Consider the following 16922-nt stretch of genomic DNA (forward strand, 5'->3'; position numbering starts at 1 on the left):
ATAGATTTATATATATATATATATATATATATATATATATATATATATATTCACAATATCAAACGGCATGGATGGATATTTATATGGATATTTTATGGGGAAAAACAAAAGCATACATTTTAGATGTTTGTACATAAGGTATGTTAGGCTGGTCCTCTGTCCATTTCAGTGGATTCATTCTTAGTTTGTAACACAATATTTCCAAAAACAGGCTGTAAAATGAAGGACAAAAATTTGAATTAGTAATGCAATAAGAATAGTCATTATGCTGTCTTTGACATATTTCGTCTCTGAGTAAATCTACACTGCATAATCGTAAGTAGCTGTTGTTGCTTTTTGTCATGAAAACATTGATATCTTTTTATTTGCACAACATATATGATGACCTCTGTTTAGTCTCTTTAATTGCTCACCTCTCTTATTGTTTTTGGGCAGGTTTTGCTCAGATCGTAGATAGCCTTGAGAACGCAGGTTATCAGCTGCTGCGAGTTTCAAGACGACTGCTTTGAAATCCTCCTCCTAAAGACACAGAACATATTCATTGCCACTTTAGTTACCTTTTAATTAGAAAGAAAGAAAGAAATTGTAAATTCATTACAAAGAGTAGGATCATACCATGTTATTTATTTTCTCTTGTTGCAAAGTTTCTTTTGCACCTAGAAAGAAAGTTTAAGCCAAAAAATAAAAAAAACATGATTAGGCTGCAGGAGTTTTTGAAAAATGTATCCATTCTAATAACATGAGAAATGTTATGTAATAATAAGTACCCAAGAGTCACAGTCTCACCTCTCTGGAGCAGGACAGGGAGCACAGTTTTGATGTCCCTTTGCTCCGTTAAGTCATTATTCTGTCTGTCCTCAACCTCCGCCACCAGTTTCTGAATCAGTTCTGAGACAGAAAAAAAAGGAAAAAGCAATTAAATTATGAACTACAAAACTTGAGTCATTATTGAAAACTACACTGAAAAACATCTGGTGGTGAAACAATTTTTACTCAGAAATTGCTAGTCAATTTCACCAATAATCACAAAGAAACAGCATGTTATACATTGACTTATGAAATTTTAAAGAAATACTGCAATAGTATTTTCTTGTGAAACATATTCCAATATTCTGTGTTTTATTTACAACTTTGAACATATTTTACAGTGTTATTTGAAGTTTCACCAAAAAATCTTCTGTTTCTAAGTTAAATGTTTATGTTTAAAAGCTTTAGTGAAGACGAATTGAGTTATCATGTTAAGTTATCACTGATCAAGCTCATGGGTCTTTATCAAATCTTTCCCATACTGCATTCACCACTTCCTCTTTAACATTTACAATGAAAGCCGAAGGGATATTGAGCACTCAGCAATCAGCCCAATGTCTATTAGACATGGGTTTCACCATACATTTAGCCTCATGTTCAGCCTTAACAAAAATCATGAGCTTGCCGACTTCTCAAGAGCACACTGATAATCTTACCTTCCTGTTGAGGCAGTGCCGTGTCTGAATATAGAGGCAGCGCATCAGTTCTCAGCGCAGAGCAAACCACAGCCAGAATGTAGAGCAGTGCCAGTGACAACATGGTGAGAGGTTGGCGGGTGTCTCCAGTCTTCAGTACTCTCGCCCCAGCCAGGATCTTCAGTTTTATATCTTCAGAGGCCATCTATCCCGAAGGGATCAATATTGCTCATGTCACCCCATCCCAATGTTAATGGTTTTGACGTGATGGCTCCCTCGTCATAGACACAATTAAGGTTGTGCTGTCAATTCAGACAGAGCCTATCTCTGCTTGCACAGAGGGTCCTAACAAATGTTTACTCTTCACATCCCATCTGTGACGGCTCTGCCTCAGATTCTTTATGTCTGATATACCTTATGTTGCATGACATATTTTGATCTATATTTGGTCTGATGTTTCATTGATTAGTCTCAACTGTTCAATTAATCATTGGTGCATTTTTATTAAGTGGAACGAGCTAATTGCATTACAAGCATTTGATTTTGTTTATGTTTGGACAATTCTGTTCTCAGTGATATTCAAAGTTAGATACTGTCACACATGCAAAGCAATCCATGAATACTCAAGAAGCCCTCTTACGCACCAGATGACGTTTGTCCTGACGAAAGTGCTATTGGTTTCTCTTTTGCTGTATTTATCAAAGTGAAAGGTATATAATATGACACAAAGGTTTGGTGCCAAATGAACAAACAGCATAGAGCGGTGATGGATTATGTCGTGTGTGTTTCTGAAATTGCAGGTGGAAGTATTGGACTAACATCTCTCATCTTCCACCATCTTTGATGAAAAAAACCAACGAGAACATAATAAAGAACATAATTTATTTTGGGTGTACTTTGGAGAAAAGCAAGATTTGAAAATACATATAAAATTTTGATGACTGAAATTTAGTTAACTGAAATTCTTATAAACTACATTTTATAGACACATAATATACACTATTGTTTAAAAGGGTTGTATGATTTTTCTTTTTTTTTCTTATGCTCACCAAGGCAGCATTTATTTAATCAAAAATATAGTAAAAACAGTACAACTGTGAAATAGTATTAGAATTTAAGATGACTGTTTTCTATTTTTATATACTTTAAAATGTCATTTTTTTCCGGTAAGGGCAAAGCTGAATTTTCAGCTGCAGTCTTCAGTGTCACATGATCCTTCAGAAATAATTCTAATATGCTGATTTGATGCTTAAGAACTATTTCTTATTATTATCAGTTTGAAAACAGTTGTGCCGCTTAATGTTTTTGTGGAATTTTTTTTCTAGAATTCTTTGATAAATAGAAAGTTCGAAGTTCAAAATTCAAAAGAACGGTATTTATTTAAAATAGAAACCTTTTGTAACATAATAAATGTCCTTAGTCATGTTTGATGCATCCTTGATGGAAAAAAAAAACTAACCTAAAATTTACTAACCCCAAACATGAACAGTAGTGTACTTTAATAAATGTTGCTCTTGTTTAATTACTCTGGGCCTATTTAATTTTAAGAACCAGATACAGCTTTCTTTAAGTATTGTCAAACGTACTGACTTTTCTGTCTTAACAGGTCAACACACATTGCTAGATCACACATGGAAGATATAAACATTTATAATAAATGTTAATCCACTGTAAAAAACTATGCAACATTCTTTCCTAAAAATGGGTTTCCAAACTGATGCTTATAAATAAACTCTTAAGAAGAACTCAGCATCTTGTGTTCACAAAATGAAACTTTATTTGTGACACTTCCATAAGTTCAAGGGGAAGAATGCAAATGACTCATTACAGTGATGATCTGGGGTATTGCACAGACCTTGTTTTATTGCACTCAACAGCATACAAATATCTTTAAGAATATAGACAGAACTGTAACAAATGGTAATGAGCTGCTTCATTGTGACTTCTAAAATTAAAAGAAACAGGGAAGTTGTTCAACTGAAACGTTCAGTTAACCAGTGGCATAATAAGATGTTTACTTAATCAGGCTGAAACTTGTCAAGTCATTTACTATTGATTTCTCACATCAGTTTAATTAACACATACTTTTTATTGTGAGTGGTAAGATGAAAATCTTCTATAGACAAATTAAATAGTTTACATTTACTCATTAGTACTAAGAGAACGGCAAACCACAAGCAACTAAATTTTGACTATCAGTGCGGGACTTACTTAAATACATGTCTTTAAAAAATAAATATACAACAGAACTAAAACATAAGCACATTTAATCAGGATAAGATGTCAAATGTCAAAAATAACTTTAAAGATAACTTTACAACAATTAAAACACTGCTGTACCAGAATTAACCAAATAATTTCTGCTCAAACAGTGGAAGCCTTTGATTATGAACATAATCAATATATATATATATATATTATAATTCATTATCTGTCCTGTAGACAGTATGCAATATATGATCAATGGAAAAAAACATTATAACTATATTGAGATCCAAACATCTTCATTTGGTGCATTTAAAATGATAAAGGCCTGTGTATAAAGCAGTTCTATGTGAATAATGGCTAAACATAGTTAAAGATTTAATTGATTGTTACTTTCTTATGTTCATATTCATAGTGTTGCAGTAGGGCACAGAAGTAATTTCATTACAACATATCAAAATCTGCAACAGACGCCTCTAAGTGGCACTTTATATAAAACTATGTATGTTTGGTATGTAAACACTTACCAAAGACGGGATGTTTTTGGCTAATCAGTAATACTACAAGAAATGTCTTCCAAAATACCAGAATATTTTCTTTTTCAAGGAACGACACAAAAATGAACAAAATGCTCTTAAATATACTGAAATACTGAAAATCCTCGAATCCTAAAGCACACATTTTTACAGACCTAAAGTCAAAAATAAATAAGGCAAAGCAATGCAATAAATTAATGCTTACAAGAGTTAATAGAATTCTTTTTAGCATTAACACATTTGCAATGTCATATTTTTCTTCATATCATGCTTGATTGTGACTACAAGATATCAGAATCGAAATATGCAAAAGGCGAGGCTAGAGGAAGTGTCCTGTATGCTGTAAACATTTAATACCACTTGTATATATTCATCACACCTTGTAATTGAAACTTTTAAAGAAGCTCTGTATCCTAAGTAGAAATGTTTCAAAGGTACAGTATGAAATACAGTCTCCTTGAGTTTGGCAGCACTGTCTAGTGGGTGATTGGCTTAAAGCCGTGTGTAGAACCGACCGAAGCAGAGTCACGCTTCACAGTGTAACGTTCACTACTCTGGCTTCAAACCATGGCTGAAATAACCACTTCTAATAAGGCAGTGACTAGGGGTAAAATATGATTATCTAGGTCTAGATCTACCCTACAGCTAAGCAAAACATGGAAAGTGGGATCTAGAGTTTCTCAAAGCAGATGGAGCAGAGCAGGAAGATGGCATACAGAAACATAAGCCCGAGGCCTAACCTCCGATCCAGCCTCCAGTGGTTCAGGTGCACGCTCAGTACCTAGACAAATACGCGGGCAAAGACAGACAGAAAACAAGCCATGTACATGCCATGAGACAAAGATTACTAAATATGCAAAAGCATAAACATAAGATCAAGAGAGTTCTCAAATTATAAATGATGACCTTACAGTGAGAAAAACAGAAGCAAGGAGAAGAATCACTGAGTACACCAGTCCCTTACTGTTAATGAAGACCTGGAGGAAGATCGAGAGAGAATGTTGTAAGAATCAAAAGAATTTTTTGGTGCCACTCAAATTTAGCACACAGAACTAATTTCATTATTGTTAATGAAAACTAAAACAAAAACGAATGAAAACTAATACTAAAATAACACTTCACATCAAATATGGTCACTAAAACAGATACAAAAGCAAAAAGTAAAAGGAAAGAAAATGGTAAAATAAGATTAGGGATGGAATATAGTGGATCTTATGATTTTTAAAAGTTGCGAAAAAATATGAATTTGCTTAATTTAACTTTACTTAATTAATTTCACTTAATTTTTGTTAATAATAAAGCTGAAATAAACCAAAAACGTACACTAAATGAAAATTATAAAATTTGACTGAAATAACTTTGACTGTATATACTGTATATATATATATACATATAATTTGCTATAAATATATATATTTATATGCTACTAAATACATTTATTTATGTGCTAATAAATATATTTCTTATTGCTTAATTTAATGTAATATTTAATAAAATTTTTGTCGATTGATCCACATTCAAAGAAAGAAAACATCAGTGATCATTGTGACCCATCCCTAGTTAAAAGCAATAAAAACTCACTGTTGACCCATAATCAACCACTAAAGTGCGCAAAGCCCATGGGAAACCAAGACCCAGCAGAATATCAAAGATGTTGCTGCCAATCGAGTTGGACACCGCCATGTCTCCCATACCTGCAGCACCAGACACATTCATTCAGCTGACCAATCAACTGAACTTTACAAACATACTGATCTGATCTTTTAAAACTGAATATGTGGACAGCAAAAAGGAAGAGTGGCGTGATCTTAGCACCTTGACGGGCAACTATGAGACTAGCCATGCAGTCTGGGACACTGGTGCCTGCTGCTAGAAACGTAATACCCATGATAACATCTGGAATGTCCAGTGTAAAACTGATAATGGTGACCTGCAACAAAGACAATGTGTGTTATCAGCCCATCCTATCATATACTGAGACATTCCCACATGATGTATTCTCAGTGACAATGAGCATTGAAGGGTTGATCTCACCATCCACACCATGAGGTAGGAGAACACGGCAATCCAGAGTGTTGAGGCCACAAAGGTAACCATGAACCAGCGCTCCCAGCAGGGCAAAACACAGTTGGGGACCGTGTAGTACAGAAGGCAGCCTAAGGGCCATGAAAACACCCACTTCACTTGCTCCCAGCGCCCCTCTGTGGATAAGAGTACTTCAAATCATTACCTCATTACATACTAGGCTCCTTAACACCACCTACAGGACAAAGACAGTATCACATTTATGTAAAAAAAAGATATAAAAGCTGTCACTGGGGCGCCACCCTTTCAAAAACGTACTAATAATGTACTATTTATGTACTAATAGGTACTGACATGTGCATTTAAGGTATTAATATGCACCCTTTGTGTACCTTTTGAAAGCGTATTGCCACAGGGACAGCATTTATACCTTTTTTCTGTGAGTAGCATACATAAAAATATCACCACCAGGACAAAGATACTTCAATTCAGTATTCATGATCTCTCTTTATTTGCCTTTTGTCATTCAAATGTTTCAAAGGTTTTCCTTTTGAGCTCTTCAAATTGCAATTTTCACCCTTATTGTCATCTTCAGTAAGATGTTCAATTGTTCAGCAGTGATGGAGTTCATTTGATTGCAAGCCATATCAGCCCCGAGAGGTTTGAGTGCTCTCATCACTTTTCTATAATCATAACACTAGTGCTTAAATCTAAAATGCATGCCCCCATTACCTAGAAATGGCTCTCAGACTAATGGATTATGGTCCTTAGGGGCAAAAAATGAGGGCCATTCTTCTAATCAGGATGTGGAATAAAACTGGAGACAGATGAACCATAATAAACTCAATGTGTTGTCCTGTTATTCTGAATAATGGTTTAATATCATGTTTTGGAATCATTTATAAACATATCCACTAGGGGTGGGAGACTTTATGGCCCTTATGATGCAATTTGTTTTGATTCAGGGAGTTATAATCAAATTCTAAATTTTTCAGCAACAGCACAGAGTGGCGTCAAGATTCCACATGTTTATGCACACACACACACACACACACACACACACACACACACACAACAAAACAAAATTGTTTCTGCACTAATCTTTTTTATGCATATAATATAATATAATATAATATAATATAATATAATATGATAATAATATAATATAATATAATATAAATATGAATTTATTAAAAATATTCATGATAAAGATACTGCTGTTATTTGGATCTTAATTAACTGGATGCTAATTTAATTTATGATTCTTTTATGGATTGGTCCAGAATTGTTTGAGAAAAAGTATGTGATTCATTTTCATTAATATTCACTCACCTGGCACAGTAAGAGGTCTGAAGTGTTGTTCTTCATCTGCCTCTTCATCCTCCTCTTCCTCCTCATCTTTAGGTTGTGTGTCCTCTATGTCTGCTACTCGTTCTAACTCGCCTCCTTGGCCCCTCTGTCTGGGTTCCTCCAGGGGTTGTGTTTCACTCTCAAGGGCCCCTCCGTTCTCCAGACCCCAAGGAACCCCCTCCATGCCTGGACCATCTTGGCCAGGAGTGTCCCCTGCTCCGCTGCCACTGCTGTCTCCAGGGCTCCTGTTTTTAATCAGTCTCTGCCTCTGTGGATTACAGACAGAAGATGAGAGAGATGTACAGTCGGACACTGCAGGGTTGGAGAACAGGAGACCCAATGTGAACACCTTCAAATGAATGAGATTCAGTTAGATGAGAAATGGGGAGGACAGAGTTTCAGAGACAAGCTTGCTGAGCACATCGCAAGACCAAGGTAAAGCACAGTCCATTAGAGTGTCGTAGAGATGACATGCAAGAGCTGCAAGAGTCAAGCCAACAAGCAAGTCATGTGAACGACTGTAGATGGAATAAAGCATTTGCTCAAACAAACAACAGAATGGTTACATAAGGTTAAAGGGGTCTCAACAAAAATGGAAATTAGGAGTAGTGTCTGAGGATGCTGTAGGAAGAAATACTGTTGCTGACATTTGAAGAGCAAACGTTCGGTTATACAGGAAATAGCAGATGATCTAAGGATTGGATCAGTCACAAATCCTACCTGTTGCAGAAGTTACAGCTGAAGGGTCGTATTAACGAACCCATAGGAAAGAGAAACCATAAATGAAATCTCTTTAATAATTCTCCAATACAGCAATAATAATAAATGAGCTCAAACTAACAGTCCTGCTTCTCACATGTTTCTCCTGAGAACAAAAATGCTATTTTATATTTCTTACTGAATGTTATCGATTCTCATTCGTGTCCATATTTACCTCTCCTAATTTTAGAAGCACTGATTGTTTTTTCTTAATCTATATAGATATATATCATAATTTAAACAAGGAATAACAGTTACTTGAGATTAAACATGACAGTAAGACTTAATGAGCATGTGTATTGAATTATGTTTTTTCTTATCTCAAAGGCAATAATATCTCATTTTAAGCATAAACCTCAAGAAGCTTTTTTCTTTTCTTTTTTTTTTTTTGCTCAAACTTTTTGATTTCTGCTTAAAACAAGGAAAACACATTTTTAATGGAGAAAAAAAATTCAAGATATGCTTTTTTAAAAGAATGTAATACCTATACTAAGCAAGAATTCATAAAAGGTTGGATTAATTAATAACAGTAAAGACATTTATAATGCTGTTCTTTTGAAATTTACTGAGTAGCACAACTGTTTTCAACATTGATAATAAAAGAAATGTAAGAAAGACAACACCTGAAATGAATAATAATATAAAAAAATGATTTCTGAAGGATCACGTGACACTGAAGACTAGAGAAAATATGTTGCTGAAAATTCAGCTTTGCCATTGCAGGAATAAATTATATTAAAATATATGAAAATACAAAACAGTTATTTTAAATTTTTATTTTATTTCACAATATTACTGTTTTTACTGTATTTGTGATCAAATAAATGCAGCTTTGGTGAGCATTAGAGACTACTTTCAAAAACATTTTAAAAATCTTATCAACCCCAAACATTTGAACAGTAGTGTATTCTCTTGCTCTAGTCTTAATATCTTATACATTTTATTTCTCAAATTAATTTTATTTTGTTTTAAGGACATTGGAATATTTTACTGGAAAACAAGACAAAAAAAGATTAAGAAAAAAAATTATCCCCATGATAATTAATAAAGATCACTAATAAAGAATAAATTGGAACTCCTTATAGCTTCCTATAATTCATACAGTCCATCAAATAAGCCTGATAGTTTATATTCTTGGTTGAGAAACGGAGGTGCTGTTGTCCCATCCAGACATGCACAAAGCGAGCAAGCATGTAACCAGTACCTCAGTGATGAGCATGCGTCCGGCCATGCTGAGGCGAGTGCGGGGGGAGAAGTGGGGCGTGATCATGACACGGAGGCTTGCCTCTGAGAAAGAGAACTGATGAGGGTGTAGACTCATCAACTCATCCACCATCACCACTGGGGAGTCCTGGCCACCCGCATTCTGACCTGAGAGAGAGAGAGAGAGAGAGATGTGATACTTTATAATGCACAAGCACTCAGTATGATCCACACAGCTCCACCCTCCACCCACACACACCTTTCTTCAAGAGGATCATGGAGGTGTCACAGTGTGAGCTTGCCTCTCCTACCGACACATCTCTGCGCAGACTGCTCACCAAACACGGCTGACCTGGGATACCAAACCTCTGCTCCACCCAGCCCCAAATCTGATTGTTAAACCTTGAAAGGAACACACAGAAACTCGTATTATATCATGTGAAAATGACATGTATGTTAAAAATAAATAAATAAATATACAGTATACTATATGCAGTATATAGTACAATATATCTAGTTTCATTAACATAACTTACATTTTGACTGTTCTTGTATATAATAAATAAACATGTTAAATACTCACTTCATGATAAGAATGTAAACTCCATACATTGATATGAGCATTATAGTCTCCCACCTGCAAATTTATATTATATGATCATTCTATTAGCCCAGTTCACTTAAATGTCAATGAGTATTATTACACCGCCTTTATGATGATTTGGGTACACTTACCAAATTACTTTTTCGTCATATATGATCTGAAATACACAAAAAAACTAATTAGGGTTGACTATAAATTTAACCTACAGACACAGTCATACTCCTGCTTACCAGAATCAAGGCCAACACAGAGAGGATGTAGTAGATAGAGTCACGGAAGAGCGGCCACCAGGTCAGAGTGATGGTCTGTGAAGCAGGAACGGTGGAAAGTCACGACAATCTGTAACATTTCATATTTAAAGTAATAAATATGCATATACTACCTGTCCAGAAAATATTCCACAAACTCCGATGATGACCAGGATGTTGAAGACAGCTGATCCCACAATAGTTCCCACCCCCAGGTCTCCTTTGGTGATGAACACACCTGATATGAAGAGACAATTACTTATTGACGACTTATTTACAGCAACAGCTTATTGAAACATTGCTAGAGGTCTGACCAATCAAAGATGTGAAAAGCTCAGGGGCGGAGCTGCCTGCTGCCATGAAAGTGGCACCTGCAACATCCTCAGTGAGGTGCAGATTCTGAAAATACAAACTCCAGCTCAGAATATGCTCTGATATTTCCCAGGAACAATGAGATTCCTGCCAGTAGGAACAAACTACACTCACCTCACAGATTTTTTCCAGAGAGGGGACAAAGTAGACATCGCAGACAATAGCAAGAGCATAGAACATGTAAACTGCCTGTGGTCACAAGAGCACACAATAGCTCCATTACTTAACCTTTACAAACACCAATTTGATAGCACAAGACCAATAACAGTGCTATCAAAGACTGTACTGAATGAAGTCTTTCAGCTTTAGTTATATCATTATTTTGAATTTTGCTATGCATCCAGTAAACAAATATGTTTATCTAATCAAATTACAAACTATAATTCTACAAGTGAAACTAGAATTCAAGTACAAATTAAAACTTCTACTAAAACAAATAAAAAAGGAAATGTACACTACCATTCAAAAGTTTGGGGTCGGTTATGTTTTTAATGCTTTTAAAATCTCTAATGCTCACCAAAGCTGGATTTATTTGATCAAAAATACAGTTCAAATGGTAATATTGTCATAAAAACATACTGTTCTACTGTGAATTATTACTACAATTTAAAAAAACTATTTCCTATTTTAATATATTTTAAAATGTAATTTATTTATGTGAAGGCAAAGCTGAATTTTCGGCATCATTTCACCAGTCTTCAGTGTCACATGATCCTTCAGAAATCATTCCAATATGCTGGTTTGGTGCTGAAGAGACACTTCATATTAATATTAATGTTGAAAACAGCTGCTTTTTTTGTGCAAATCATAATACATACTGTATATGTTCAGCATTCTCTGATGAATAGAACATTCAAAAGTACAGTATTTATTTAAAACAGAGATCTTCTTTACAGTCACATCTGACCAGTTTAATGCAACCTTGTTGAATAAAACTATTGATGTCTTTCAAAAAAAAAAAAATCTTATTGTCCCTAAACTTTTGAACGGTTGTGTACTTTGCATTATACAGTCAATCACTGCATCATACATTTCTCACTGTACTGTGGTATACTTACACAAAACACATGCAGTAGAATTGCCCCATGCCTCCTCTGTCCCTTAGTGAAGATGTCCTCTGGAAATTCATGGATAGCTGGGTGGAAAAGTGAACATATTAGAGAATAGAGACAGGGGTTAAAAGACCACTAGGAATACAGCATAGAGAAACTATGCAATCTAAAAAGCAAGGCTAACACTTTACCGCAACCCCTTCAAACACTATGAGAAAAACTTGACAGCTCTGGAGATAATAACATTTAGCACATTCATGCTTACATTAAAGGTCACATAAGATCAAGGTTTCGCATCTGACAGCGCAGTGGCTATTAAACCTTATTCTGTTTTACGTAGCATTTCTTATTGCCCTAAAAAATTGTGGCTGACATGGTAAGATCTAACCACACATTCAGATGTATACTGTGGGAGGGGAAAAACAAGCAAACAAACAAAAAGAAGGCAAAGTAAACTGTATTTAATCCGTGAACACACTGATCTATCTAGTGTTGTACTTTCTTACTTCACTGATGTAGTCCTTACCAAGGCAATGCGCTCCATTTAACTTAAGGTTGTTAAGAAGCTTTTGTCTGTGGTAACTAAGTGGCAGTTGAATTGACCAGCCTTTTAGCTAATCTGTAATAGTGCAGAGAGGCCAGGAAGAGTGGGCCTAGTTAAATTGGAGGACTGGTAATACTTTAGCCCACAGCTTCTTGAGATGCAATCAGCGTGAAGACGGTTCTTGCTTTGACTGCCTTAAAGAGGGCAGCTGTCTATAAACAGTCATGAAATAAAGAGAAGAGGGAGAAAATTACACTTCTTTAAATGCACTGATTAACAATCACAGCTTTTCTGTTTTTAAACTTCTCACATTTTGAAAATGTATAGAATTAGCATAGAATTTGCTTATTTTTAAATTCTATTTCACTAGATAATGTCAAATGCAATGGGAAATTTGTCTTGATTAATCTGAGCAATACTATTAAATCTGTTATCTTGATGCACAGCTGGAATCAATAGCTGCTCAGTTACATTTAAGATTAAATTTACCAAGGACTTCTTTATTGAATTTCATAAATCAGAAGGATTTATAAATAATTAAAGGGGTGTAATGATTTGAAGAGCTTTTAGAGCATTGCATTTTATTACATTTGTCTTCCAAAATCAATCTGCTCAGCCTACGCTACCGCTTATATCTTAGTTAGCTGTTTTTAAACATTTATTTTCTAGAAAGCATTGCAAACAACTTTCAATAAATAGTAATAATATATAGGCATAGATAATAAGATATACAGATGAAGCATTAAATGTGAATAAAAAATGTAATAACTTCAAACAAGCCACATGTGATGTATGAACAGTGCAAGCAAATAACCGTTGGCAATATTTTCTCTGCATTACAAAAAATAATCTTTAATGTGTTTTACATTATTGAAGTGAATCGTATGCAGTCTGTAAAATATAATTAACGTCACTGACAATATTATCATGTATAAAATTCAGAAAGAGTTGCAACCTACACAAGGAACTGAAAACTGTTTTGGTGAAAAAAACACTCATAATCTTTCGTTTCTACAGGTGAGAAAGTGAGTGAGATGGATGGTGGAAGAGGAAAAAAAAGAAAACAAATGAAAAAGAGAAACACCTCTGGGGATGAGTGATTTGCGGAGTTGATTGAAGGAAAAAAAGGGCATATGACGCATCTCTCTAAAGTGGCACACTTTGAATGCTTAAAACAGACTATCCTCTGTTCTGAAATTAGAGATTCGTTGCTTAGTAACACAAGCCTCAAAGGGGGCTTGACTGTGAAGAGGGCACCTGTCTGCATCATTTCACAGAATGAGGAGGCAGGGGGAAAGATAGCGAGATATGGAGAGATGTGATACAGAGAGACAGGCGAATAATAAGAGAGAGAGAGAACTGCTCAGGGTTTCACTCACCAGCTCTGGGTGTACTTGATGTCTGGTTCTCCTCTACGATCTGCTGGGTTAGTTTACGCTGGGCCCAGGTCAAATCCGAATCCTCTTTGGAATGGGCTGTAAAAACAAAAAACACATGTTCACCTTTATCTTTTTAACTGTTCCAAGTTATTGATTGATTAAAAGACATTGCATTGGCACAAATGTAGCTGTTCAAGACAATTTATACCTAACATATAATTATTAATATTATTAAATGTATTAATAAAATTAATATAATTAATATTATTAATTAGATAAACCAATATTTTATATATAACCACAATTCTTTAGCTACACCATCATTACAGTGCAGTAGGAATGTAACGATGCACCCCGAGCCGGTTGAAAATCTGTAAAAAAATATGTGACGATTCAAGTCGGTTGAGATGCTAAGCGAATCGCAATACAACTGGGATGGGGGTTTATATGTATGTATCTCTCTCTGAGAAGAATTGACAGTTTTCAGTAAAGTTTAGATGGCTTGCCTCTGTATAATGCCTATTAACTGCTTTGTTTACAGCAGTAACCAAGGAAACGCTATATTGTGGCTGTTCCATAAGCGCCACCTACTGTCAGAATTTGCATTTTAATTCAGCATGTCTGCTGTTGTTTCATCCAGATGTTTTATGTAGTAGAGTTTCACAAAGTTAAAGTCAGATGATCATCCTGTTTTTGCTTCCAAATTATAAAATCTAATTTAAATCAAAAACTGCTCATGCTGCATGCATGCTGCATCTTTGTTTGGATCGTGATTAAAATGCAGAGGTTGCCTCTAATTTTAAATGGAAAAAGCACAGGCAAAGCCTAGTTTGTTTATATCAAGATATTTCTTTTATTGGTATTATTTATTTATTTGACTTGGGATTTGTTGAACAATTTCCATTTAGTTTTGCTATTTGATATATTTTAATTTCACAAAGAAATGTGGAGCATTTTGTCTGAAAAATAATAAAATGACAACTTTTCATTTATAATTTGTCTTAAATTCTTGCTTAAAAAATCGTGAGAAAGTTGTATCGTGAAATTGTATCGCATCGTGAGTTGAGTGAATCGTTACATCCCTACATAGTGCAGGGTCCAAAAGTCTGGTAAAAATGCTTTTATTTTGCATTCTTTTGTAAATTAAGAATTATATAACTAAATTGCTTAAATAATTAATCATTTTCTGAGTTTTGGACCCGCTGTATTAAACTTGAACTCCAACTTATTTAAAAATAGGCAAAAGATTGAGGCAATCAGAATGCTTCCTTCCCTCCTCTCAAGTTCCCATGGAAACCTGATCCAAAAGCAGTGTTTAATGAGTGGTATGGAACTGAATTTGAGCCCAGAGAGAATGTGGTTCACCCAAGAAACAAATGACAAAGATAGTTCTCATTTGCATATGCAAACTAATCAGTTCCAAATATAATTGTAATAGGCTAACTGCCTGCATATTAGAATATGTAGACAGAATGTAGACATTCAGACAATGGCATGGAAGTGATGGACAAAATTCAAGAGCGCATGATTAACACATAACTGTAAACTACATATTTGAAAATTACTTGTATATATATTTTAATAATTTTTTTTCAATGCTGAGTTGCATGTTATTTATTTTTGTGATCATCACCGAGTACAGAGCAGTCAATTGTTGATCGCCTAGGTGTTTCTACATCTACTTATATGGTTTCTTTTTGACGTATAGATACACATCTAAACCTGCATTGTTCTTGACATGGTGATCTTAGTCTATTATTAAAGTGAAACTCCAGTTACTAAAAATTCACACTCGTTTCATTCAGCTGTAGATTCCAATGGCACTTTTTTAGGAGCTGCTTAACATTCAGACTCAGCCTCCCAGAGGAACTCATTACTCACACAGACAAAGGTGGAAAAGTTAAAGGCACTTTGAAAAGATCAAATTATAAGCAACACAGAATGGCGACGCAGGAGCAGGTCACATTGTAAAAATGTTTTTCCACATCTCTGTCAGCATCCGTTTGTGGTTTTCATCTCTGGTACAGCTCAATCGGTAGTTGATATGTCCTGAGGTGCAACATGCTATACTCAATCATAAACAGTTTTTCCTCAAACGTTTATTACATAATCAGCTTTTATCAGCTCATATTATTTATGAGATGGAATTTTTGTAATTTTTTAAACCATTTGTCACACAAGTGAAGGCAAAACGTTAATTAAAAATGGTACAAAATTAAAAGCAAACGGTAAAACCTATGGTCAACTAATAGTCCTTAGTCTTAAAGGGGTCATGAACTGAGACATAAAAATTACCTTGATCTTTTGAAATATAAAAAGTCATTGTACTATAAAAATATCCTGTAAGTTTCAGAACTCAAAACTTTCTCGTTAGTCTAAAAACAGCTTAAATTGAAGCCAAACTGCCAAAACGACAGGCTGTGGAATGTGCCACTATATGACATAATAGTGTGGCTAAACCCCGCCTCTGCAGAAGATCAACGCCTGCTTCTACATCACTGCCTGTTTAGCCCCTCCCACGATTTGTGCATGCAGTGTAAATAAAGAGAGAGGCAAACGCAGAAATCAAACGATAAAGACGGCTCCGAAGACAACAAGACGCTGTACAGTGCTAAGTTGTGGAAAAACACAGTCTTTGCATCACCTTCCTTCTGATCCCAACGTTAGGAAAGAGTGGATGAACTTAATTTTTAATGAAGATCCAGACCGTGTCAGTAAGAACTTGGTCCTTTGTTCACTTCATACCATGGATTTGTCTGCAAACAAAGCACAATTCAACGCAGGATTTTCAGAAAGACTGAAACCAAAAGACGATGCTGTGGCGACTATATTGGATCCGATGTCGCAACACACAAGTGTGAGCAACTCTTTTTATTACATGGTCACTATTGCTTTGTCTGTTATTACAGATCATTTGATATGTACTGAGTATTTATGCATTTTTAACCTAAATCACAGCAGCGTCCAAGGATGTATGTTGTCAAACATACATAACTGTTAGCCAATCATAGCAGTGGGTGTTTACTTCAGAGTCTACAATCCGCCATGCCTATTCAAACAGAGCATTCTGAACGGGACAGAAAATAGCCTATTACTTGTAAATTATGATGTTTTTTTGTGTAAAAATCGTGATAACATTATAAGTGGACCTCAGAGAACAGTACAAAATAAAAAAGCAAGTTCATGACCCCTTTAAAAAGGAA

General features: G+C 35.0%; 1 protein-coding gene across 1 annotated transcript in view; it reads right to left on the reverse strand.

The window, feature by feature from the left end:
• Positions 1-3885: 3885 nt before the first annotated feature.
• Positions 3886-16922, reverse strand: part of LOC107752022 (sodium/potassium/calcium exchanger 3-like) — a 15675-nt gene continuing 2638 nt past the window's right edge. The window contains exons 2-17 of the mRNA XM_016567870.1: positions 13720-13815; positions 11803-11879; positions 10859-10933; positions 10687-10771; positions 10507-10610; positions 10355-10429; positions 10256-10281; positions 10104-10157; positions 9780-9922; positions 9522-9688; positions 7541-7826; positions 6218-6384; positions 5999-6113; positions 5765-5877; positions 5095-5160; positions 3886-4964 (exon numbers count right to left, since the gene is read on the reverse strand). Coding sequence (XP_016423356.1) covers positions 4854-4964; positions 5095-5160; positions 5765-5877; positions 5999-6113; positions 6218-6384; positions 7541-7826; positions 9522-9688; positions 9780-9922; positions 10104-10157; positions 10256-10281; positions 10355-10429; positions 10507-10610; positions 10687-10771; positions 10859-10933; positions 11803-11879; positions 13720-13815 — 1760 coding nt within the window. The 3' untranslated portion in view covers positions 3886-4853. The remainder of the gene's footprint in view (positions 4965-5094; positions 5161-5764; positions 5878-5998; positions 6114-6217; positions 6385-7540; positions 7827-9521; positions 9689-9779; positions 9923-10103; positions 10158-10255; positions 10282-10354; positions 10430-10506; positions 10611-10686; positions 10772-10858; positions 10934-11802; positions 11880-13719; positions 13816-16922) is intronic.

Source organism: Sinocyclocheilus rhinocerous, unplaced genomic scaffold (assembly GCF_001515625.1).
Source record: "Sinocyclocheilus rhinocerous isolate Xijiao unplaced genomic scaffold, SAMN03320098_v1.1 scaffold662, whole genome shotgun sequence".
NCBI classification, from domain to species: Eukaryota; Metazoa; Chordata; class Actinopteri; order Cypriniformes; family Cyprinidae; genus Sinocyclocheilus; species Sinocyclocheilus rhinocerous.